Source organism: Erythranthe guttata, chromosome 8 (assembly GCF_056151865.1).
Source record: "Erythranthe guttata isolate IM_541 chromosome 8, IM_541, whole genome shotgun sequence".
Taxonomy (NCBI): domain Eukaryota; kingdom Viridiplantae; phylum Streptophyta; class Magnoliopsida; order Lamiales; family Phrymaceae; genus Erythranthe; species Erythranthe guttata.
Window position 1 is genome coordinate 21,594,377 of NC_142540.1, and position 10,642 is coordinate 21,605,018.

At 31.0% G+C, this 10,642-nt stretch overlaps 1 protein-coding gene across 1 annotated transcript; it reads left to right on the plus strand.

Annotated features, from left to right (window-relative positions):
* Nucleotides 1-2,421: 2,421 nt before the first annotated feature.
* LOC148768808 (uncharacterized) lies at nt 2,422-3,080 on the plus strand. The gene has a single exon (XM_088821150.1). The coding sequence runs from the start codon at nt 2,516-2,518 to the stop codon at nt 2,999-3,001; it is 486 nt and encodes a 161-aa protein (XP_088677276.1). The 5' UTR covers nt 2,422-2,515; the 3' UTR covers nt 3,002-3,080.
* The last annotated feature ends 7,562 nt before the right edge of the window (nt 3,081-10,642 follow it).

Consider the following 10,642-nt stretch of genomic DNA (forward strand, 5'->3'; position numbering starts at 1 on the left):
TTTTTCTTAAATTAATTAAAAGTTAAAACAAATTGGTATCTTATTTAGAGAACAATGAATATGTACTCACTTACTAATAATATTTAGGTCAAATTACGGTCACTTTTGACTTAAAGTTAAATTATAAAAAAAATTCTAACGTTTGGATAGTTACAACTACCTAACAACTATGTATTGTATGACACGCTCATCCTTAGGGTGTCAAATTTAGCTACTGAATAAGATGTTTCTCCGTATGAAAATACGTGGTTGATGGGTAGTAATTGTAATTACCCCAAATAAGAGAGGTTTTTTTTGTAATTTGATATTGCCTCAGTTGGTGACTGTAATTTGCCTTAATATTTATCTACGGATGTAACTTTTGTGGGCTAAATGTATGAAATATCAAATAAAATAGAGTGTGTAATGCATAAATAAATTTTCTTATGGGCATTATTTTATAAACCAAGTTATAAATAATATTGTTTTTTGAATCTTCTCTGAATTTTTCTAAAATTAAGAATCGATTAATTACTTTATCTAATAAAATAAAGAAAAATCCGAAGTTCTATTTTTGTAGTGAAGAAATCCTCAACCAACCGTGTAGGTGCACTAGGTAAACCTACACTCTCGTATAATAACTTATAGGGTAAATTACAAACACCCCCCTGAGGTATGGCCAAATTACAAAAACACCCCTCTTGTTTGGATAATTACAACCACCCCCTCAACTCATCAAATTTAGTGGAATCTTCGAGATTATATGGAATATTATCACTTTTGTACCCGTTTTATCCCATTCAAACTCTACATTATGAAGCAAGATGACCATAATATGTGATTTTTAGCTTGTATATATCGGTTTGTGGTGCATCGAAAACTGTATTTTTTACACAAAAAGAGTACAAACTATAGCACATTTCACGGAATCTAGATGACTATGTTGAATTTGACACCATAAGGGTATAGGTGTAAGAAAAAAATCATAGTTGAGGGGGTAGATGTAATTATCCAAACAAGAGGGGAGTTTTTGTAATTTGACCATACCTCAGGGGGTGTTTGTAATTTACCCTAACTTATAAACAATACGAGATACGTAAACCACAATAGGTTAACTATGTGTGAAAAACTCGATCTAGCGTCCGCTGACAAGGAAATTCAAACATGGGTCAATTGATACCAATTCACTTGCTCCGATTACTAGGTATTCCTTACGATTTTTTTTTTTTTAAATTTGAATATATATATATATATATATATATATATATATATATATATATATATATATATATATATATATATATATATATATATATATATATATATATATATATATATATATATAAAACATGGTGATAAGTAATGATGCAAGTACTAGTGCAAATACAAAAGGTGGAAGGAAGCACATGTGGTGGGGGTGGGGGGTGAGGGGGTGAGGGGGTAGTGGTAGCTTCAAGAAATTCATGTGATCACATGTGGATTTGTAGGAACCCGTGGACCCTCTTACCACAACCTGCGACCCTATCCGGTTTTCCTTTTCATCCTAACCCGTTCCGTTTGCATTTCTTACTTTATTTATTTCCAATATCTGAATATTCGATGAAATACATCGTGTAATTTACTATTGAACAACACATTCTCAAAGTATATGTGTATGTTAAGTGAATAATTATTGATGTACATTACAATTTAAAACTATATTAATGTATTTTACCAGATGTCGGATCTCATAAGCCATATTTGAATACTTGTTTTCTAAATTGTATCAATATTTCATTCTCACAAGCACATATAGTAATTAATTGAGAGGATGATTTAGTTCTTTAAAAAGAAAATCAAAATTAGTAACAAAATTGACAATAGTGCAACTATTTCGTCGTCGAAAATCTAAACATACAAATAATTTGAAAACCGAACAACAATTTTATTTATAACGACACATACTTTGGCAAAAATATGCAATTAGATAAAAATATAGGGCCCAAAAATATATTGAGAAACATTAGAGTTAGAATGGAGAGTATAATTTCTTTTTAAGCCAGAATGGAGAGGATAGTTATAATATCAAAATTATTATGTATTTTAAAACTTATTCTAAAATAATTAATTTATGCCTTTGAGACCGCACATAACCTTTGATTCCTCAATGTCCCGACTATTCACGAAACGTAGATCACTCAAAATTTTCAAATTTCACCGAGTACGATCCAGAATTGTATGATTTTGAAACAAGTATTTCATACTACTTTTTGAAATTGCGATTTCTAATTTCTTAGGACGAAATTGGAATCAATTTTCTTAATTTCAAAAATTCCGATCTGATCCATCCAATTTTCATCCTGATCCGAATACAATTCCTTAAAGAAAGGGAAGGGATTAAAAAGAAAGTAAAGCCCAAAAATTAGGTAGGCCCCACTTTCAATTGGCCTTTGACATTTCAAAGAACTCCATTACAACAATTTAACCACACCATTCCGCACCTCATTTCTTCACAAACCCCCGCCCCCCTCCGCCCCCCCACCCCCACAATTTGCACATGGACATTTCCAACACTACTTCTCACACCACCGTAGAACCAGAAGAAACCAATCCCACATTTTCAACAAACCAACAAATGGGCCACACGGCGGCGCCGCCTGAAACGAGCCACGACATTCCGGCGGCTGAAGACCTCTCCGCCGCCGCCGCCGCCCAACCCGTTGGCCAGGGTGTCATTAAGCGCAGGAGAATAAGAACCCACGTGAGGAGTAGGATCTCCGGGGAGGCCTGCGGTGGTGGTGGCGGCGGCGGTGGCGGAGAAGAATCAAGTACTGATGATGATGATGAGAAAGCGGAGGTGGGGAAGAAGATAGCGGCTCTGAAGAGAATCGTGCCCGGCGGCGAGAGGCTGGGGATGGAGGAGCTGTTTGAGGAGACGGCGGAGTATATTCTCAAATTGGAGTGTCAAGTTCAGTTGTTGAGATTTCTTGCTGCTTTTCTTCAACGCTCTGATGAATACAAAAACAGAAAACATGGTTCTTGAACTTTGATATATTATATACATACATATGTTATATGTATTTTCCCTTTTTTTTTCTTTTTTTTTTTTTTTTTTTTTTGAACTTTTTTAATTTCCTATATGTCTCTATATTTTTGTATAAAAATGTAAAAGGGCATTATTTTATGGATTCATATGTTCAACAACAGCTACCTATGGTCACTTACTCATGTGATTTAATTTCTTCTTTTGGAGATTTACACACTAAGCTCTCACATTTGATGGAAAGAAAAGGTAAAGCTAAAATGCCATTTTTGGAAAATAAAAAGGGTACATTACGGACAGCCACTTCCTGAGGTAAGATTAAATTACGAAAAAATCTCTTCTATTTGGGTAATTATAACTTTCCATTCAATTGTGAATCTTCTTACACGCTCATTCTTATGGTATCAAATTCAACAAAATCTTCTGCATTTCGTAGAATGTTCTCTAGTTTGTACTCATTTTGTGCGAGAATGCAGTTTCTGAAGCACCACATTCAGATATTTACAAGCCAATAGACACATCTTGTTTTAAAATCTGGAGCTAAAATGGGGTAAATTATGTACAAACGGGAGAATAATCCACATAATCTAAAAGATTCTGTTAAATTTGACACCGCAAGGGTGGACGTGTAAGAAGATTCAGGGTGCATTTGGATGGAGGTATTTGGATGAGAGATTTCAAATCTATAATAACAAATCCCTTGGACTTGTTTGAATTGAGGGATTTGGGTATGAATTTTAAATCCACACCCCTCATTTTTTGTTGTTTTTTGAGCAATTGAGGTGGATTTCAAATGACTCCAAATTGGAGTTATTTCAAATCCCTTCCCCAAATCAAATCCCTCCATCCAAACACATAAGGGGTGGTTGTAATTACCCAAACATAAGACATTTTTTTGTAATTTAATCTCATCTCAAAGGGCGACCGTAATTTACCCGAATAAAAATTGTGATTTTTTCTTACAAGAAAATCACGAAGTAAATTAAAGAATATAAAAAGATATGGAGAAAATATAATTCAATGTATGTTTGTATAGTTGCATCGATAAAGTTTTATGTTGCAAAATGTAATCCATCTACTTGTCGTATTTCCTAGATATGATCGCAACCGGATGACAACAAGGTTGCACGTTAGATTTATTAGGAACACAAAATGATTGGTCGGAAAACTGTGTGTGATTGGTTTAGTTCGACATCTTTGGGCCGAACTCAATTAATGAGCCCAAATAGTTAGAGTTCAATTTGGTGACAAGGCCAACGTTAGAGTGCTTAATGGGCCGGGGCCCGACATTGGATTGAGTTCGTCATTAAAGTGGATTTGATGTTTACGACAAGCTCAATCATGGTTATTCTTTGCCGAAATAATGTACGATGAGTCGATGACGACTTAACCATGATTAAGAAAGATGAGCTCAGACGAGCGGGGGAATAAACCAAATGTGCCGAATAGTTTACCAAGTGGAGCTGCGAACTCAGCGTTGTTTAATGCGTGAGTTTGTGAGGTAGCTAAGGAATCTCGTTATAGTCAAAGCAACCTATACATTGTGATTGGAGTAAAGCTTTTCGACATTAAAGAAAACGTATTTGAGAGAGTTTTGGACGCGCAAATCATGCACAACCATATGAATGGTTTGTTGTATGCTACATTAATTGAATTTCCAATTTTTTCGATTTGTTTTTGGATTGGAAAATAACTGGATTTTCCAAATTTCTATCCAGTTTTAATTTCCTAAGGCCTCGTTTGCTTACATATATCAGATTATATTGGATTAAGTGAGATTGGATTAATATCCCACATATTAGTTAATTATTCAGTCAGTAAGATGTTTGATTCGTTAGACTAAATCTTGTATTAAATTTGTTAAATTTGGATAATAATTGTGAATTGTCTAAAAAGTCTTTTAATTAACAAAATTAAGATATTGTTTTAAGGATAAATTTGTATTTTTCTCTTTTAATAAACCTCTACTATATTAATTGCAAGGGGAGTGGTGCTACTAATTTAATTAAATAATAGTATTTAATTGCGGACTTTAAATATAGTAGCGGGCTAGAGTAAATACGAATCTCATCAACCAAACATCTTACTAACCCCTACTATTTAGTTAATAGAGATGAATAACATTAAGCAAACGAGGCCTAACTAATTTAGAAAACATATATTTATTTTTCATGAAAATACACCTATAAACAGTATTATGTATTTTACAAGTGCATAGATAATTATATATTTAACTAGTACTTCACTCGTGCGTTGAACGGAAGTCAGCTTCATACTGATACTAATACTCATATTAATATTAATATTACTACTAATACTAATACGTATACGAATATGAATATGAATACGAATACGAATACAAATACGAATACGCATACGTATACGAATGCGAATACGAATACGAATACTAATACTAATACTAAGACTAATACCAATACTAATACCAATACCAATACTAATACTAATACTAATACTAATACTAATACTAATATTAATACTAATACTACTACTACTGATATTGATACAAATACTGATACTATTACTAATACTGATACTAATAATTATATTGATATTGATACTAATACTTATATTGATATTGATACTGATACTAATACCGATTCTCATGCTCATACTAATACTCATACTAAAACTTAAACAACTACTAATACTACTACTGATACTAATATTAATATTAATACTAATACTAATATTTGTATTGATACTGATACTGATACATATACTTATTACTATATTGATATTGATACTGATATTGATAGTGATGCATATATTGATACTAATACTGAGACTCAAACTGGTATTGATATTGATAGTGATACTGATACTGATACTGTTACTAATATTGATATTGATATTGATATTGATATTGATATTGATATTGATACTCATAATGATATTGATAATGATACTTATATTGATACTGATAATGATATTGATATTGATATTGATAGTGATAGTGATATTGATACTAATACTGACACTAATACAACTACTAATATTATTCCTATTAATACTAATATTAATACGAATACTACTACTGATACTGAAATTAATACTGATACTGATACTTATACTCATACTGATACTGATACTGATACTCATACTCATAATGATACTCATACTCATACTAATACTGATGCTGGTACTGATACTGATACTGATACTGATATTGATACTGATACTGATACTGATATTGATACAGATATTGATACTGATACTGATAATGATACTCGTAATGATACTGATACTGATACTGATACTGATACTCGTACTAATACTAATACTAATACTAATACTAATACTAATAATAATACTAATACTAATACTAATACTAATATTAATAGTAATACTAATACTTTTTTTTTTTTAGGAAATAGTAATACTAATACTAATACTAGTACTAATACTAATACTAATACTAATACTAATACTAATACTATTACAATTACTATTACTATTACTAACACTAATACTAATACTATAACTATTACTAATACTAATACTACAACTAATCGTAATAGTCATACTAGTACCGATACTGATACTGATATTGATATTGATACTGATACTGATACTGAAACTGATATTGATATTGATACTGATACTAATACTGAAACTGATATGAATATTGATATTAATATGACACTGATACTTATCCTAATAGTGATATTAATACTATATTAATGAAAATACTAATAGTCATAGTGTTACTAATATTGATACTTATACTAAAACTGATACTGATATTAATAGTAATACTGATTTTATTACTAATACTAAAACTAATAATAATATTAATACTCATACTAATAATATAGGCTATACTAATGTTAATACATATACTAATACTAATATTAGTATTATTCCTAAAACTAATATATTAATATGCTAATGCTAATATACTAATGATAATGCTAATACTAATGTAATGCTAATCCTATTGTTAATGTTAATTATACGTCTAATCCTAATATTATCCAAATGTATTCATAATCCTATTCCTAACATCAATCATAATTCCAATATTAATGCAAATCCTAATCATATTCCCAACACTAATAATTCTAATACTAATAATATTAAATGTTAATACTAATGTTAATTATAATTTATATACTAATCTTAATTCTAATCTTAATCATACCCTAATACTTATCATAATCGTAATACTAATACTAATAGTAGTCCAAATCATAATCGTAATCTTAATTATAATGCTAGTACTAAAATTAATCATAATCCTAATCATAATACTAATATAAATTCTAATACTATAGTAATCCAAATCATAGTAGGAATCCTAACCATAGTATTAATAATAATACTAATTCAAATAATATTAATTATAATCATAATTCTAATGCTAATACTAATTACAATCTTAATTCTGATTTTGCATCATTTTTTTTCTTTTTTGCAATGATATATTATTTTGCATCAAAAACATTTATATTGAATCTCTCAACCTTCATATCAAATTCTTTTTATGTGGTAGATGAAGCATACAAAAAACATATTAAATATATTAAAAATTAATACTTAATTAGATTATGAAACTAACTTTAAAGTTATTTAAAATATTATAAGTGTATAAGCAAACATTAAAACGTAAAAAGAATACTAATTTTATTAATAAGACAAATTACGAAAATTCCCTTGAAATTAAATTACAAAAAGGACCCTACCCTTCGGCAATTACCAAAATTCCATGACGTTTGTTTCTGTCTTACACGACCCCTCTTGTGGTGTGTTTTTTACGGAATTTTTTTATTCATTGTAATATCCCAAAAAATGCGGATTTTACCCCTGCACACGTGGCATTTCTTTATCCTACATTTTAAATACAAAAATTACCCTCATGACAGGTAATGGTAATACTAAAAAGTTGTGAACGTGTTAAGTAAGAAGAATACAGATTACGTGTAATGTCCCCTTGAGGGTAATTTTTTTGCTTAAAAAGTGCCATAAAGAAATGTCGTGTCTGCAGGGTAGAATCAACATGTTTCTGGAAATATTCCATGTAATAAAATATTTCGTGAAAAATCATACCTTAAGGGGTCGGCATAAGACGAAAACAAACATCAGGAAAATTTTGGTAATTACAAATATGTAGGGATGTTTTTCTTAATTTAGCCTAAGTTCAGGGGGTTTTCGTAATTTATCCCTGTTAATATACAACTTAAATTGATTTACACATGTGACCATATATTAGAAACTAACATAAATGCTAATGCTGATGAAAACATGTCGAATTTCAAGTAAACAAAAGTCACTATAAAATGCTTATAAAAATAATAAATGTAACACCCCGCATTTTCGGTAAAATAATATTATTTTATTTTACCAAATTTATGTGCATATTTGTGAAATTAGAATTTATAATAATTCTTGCATGGTTAGTATTAGGTGAATTATGTGAAATATGTGATTATGTGAATTCTTGTGTGCATTATGTGATTATGTGAAATATGTGAAATATATGAATTATGTGATTATGTGAATTATGTGCTTAGGAAATATTTCGAGATATTATTTCGAAATAGATTATTTTCATGAATTAGGATTTTATTCTTGCATGTGATTTTAAATGAGCATTTCATCATATTTATGCATGCACAAAATTTTAGAAAATGAATTTTATCATGCATTTTAGGATTTTTAATTAATGTCGAAAGTTAGAAAAATCCTCCCCACATTTTCTTAATTTTCGGACATCACACACACACACACACATGATTTTTAAATTGCATATTAATTAGTATTAGACATGCATTGGTGTGGTTGTACTTTGAGCATAGAAAGAAATACTCAAGCCTAGTTCCCTACCCTATAGACTAGGCATGCTTTTCACTCCTTTAAGTAAGACCAAAGGTCTTCTTCTTCTCCTCCCTTCCCCTTCATTTTTCGGCAGCCACCACCACCACCATAACCACCACCTTCTCAAGCTTGAACCACCCTAGAACCACCACCACCTCATATTTTCGGAAATTGCAAAATCACTCCCACAAAAGATGTATTTCCCTTTCTTCTCCATTGGCTTTGAACTCTCAAAAAACTCTATAAATACCTCAAATGCCCAAGATCAAAATACACTCTCCACTTCCAATCTCACTATCTATAAGTTTAAGGTCTCCTTCTATTTCAACAAAGGAGAATTTTCGGCCAAGCTTAGGAGTAAGCTTCTCCTCCCTCTTCTTTCTTCTTCTTTCCCGAAAGAGCAAAGCTCTTCCTCCTCCCCTTTCTTTTGATTTTCTTCTTATTTTCTTAATGCCTAATCTAACTCTTAATCTCTTCTTGTATTAGAGAGAAAAGAGCTAACAAATCCTTCCCCTAAAGAGTATAGGTGAGAATTCTTGAATTCTTGCTCAAACCTACAACACCACTAGTATTTTCGGTTTTTATGTGTTTTTATGTGTTTCTATGTGTTTTTATTGTTTATTATGTGATTATATGTTTTAGATGATGATTGCATGTTAGTGTTTTGAAAAGATGACTTTGTTCTTGAAGTTCTATGATTTTTCGAAAATTGGGGAAAAATGTTTTAAATAGCTTATTTGGCTTAATTAGTGCCTTGCATGTGTTGATCTAGTATTTGATTGTGGATTTTTGAAAAGAAAATGAATTTTTGGCCTAGCCATGAAACTTTCGAATTTTTGGGGAAAAATGTTTTAAATGGCTTATTTGGCTTAATTAGTGCCTTGCATGTGTTGATCTAGTGTTTGATTGTTGATTTTTGAAAAGAAAATGAATCTTTGACTTAACTAAGGAACTTTCGAATTTTTGAGGTAAAAATGCTTGAAATTGCTTATGTGGTTTATTTTGTGTTTTGCGTGTGTTGATCTTGTGTTGATTGATGTTTTAAGGCCTTGCATGTTAAGATTGGTGATTGATTGTTGATCTAAGGTCTTGCATGTTAAGATCTAGTGATTGATGGTTGATCCAAAGTCTTGCATGTTAAGATCTAGTATTTTCTATGAAAAATGGTTTAAGAACTAAGAATTTGTGCTAATTTGATTTAAAATACTCTTGCATGTGAAGATCTAGTGTATTTGCTTGAATAAATGTAAAGATGGAAGTCTTGAATTTATTCTTGTAAAAATGCTAGATCTAGTGAACGTTGATGTTAGATTGTTTTTGCATGTTAAGATTTCGGTTATTTCTATGTTTTTATGACTAAATGATTTTGTGAAACTTTATGTGTATTTTCTATGTGCTCCTATGTGCTCTTGCTTGCTTATGTGAATCATTGGGTGTGAGGATGAGAGAAGAGTAAGTAGAAGGGTGCATGGGTGGGTGCATTAAGTGTCATGAATTTTTAAAAAGATAAAACTATGTTGGAAAGTCTTTCGAGGTTACGGTAAATTTCTCGGGTACGGCGAGCCGGTACCGTAGGGCCTAGGGATGGTTTGATGCCACATAGTTAGACATGGTTCGAAATATATGGGGTTATTTACCGGTAACTTAGATTGGCTCTTCCGAGGGATTCCCGACAATTTTTCATGTCATGCATGTTGCATTATGGTGTTGATGATTTAGGGGGAAAATCTCACTCTATGGTCTTGGGATCGTAGGGTTATAAAGGTGGGAAATTCCTTCTATAATCTTCAATACGTGTCATGGCAT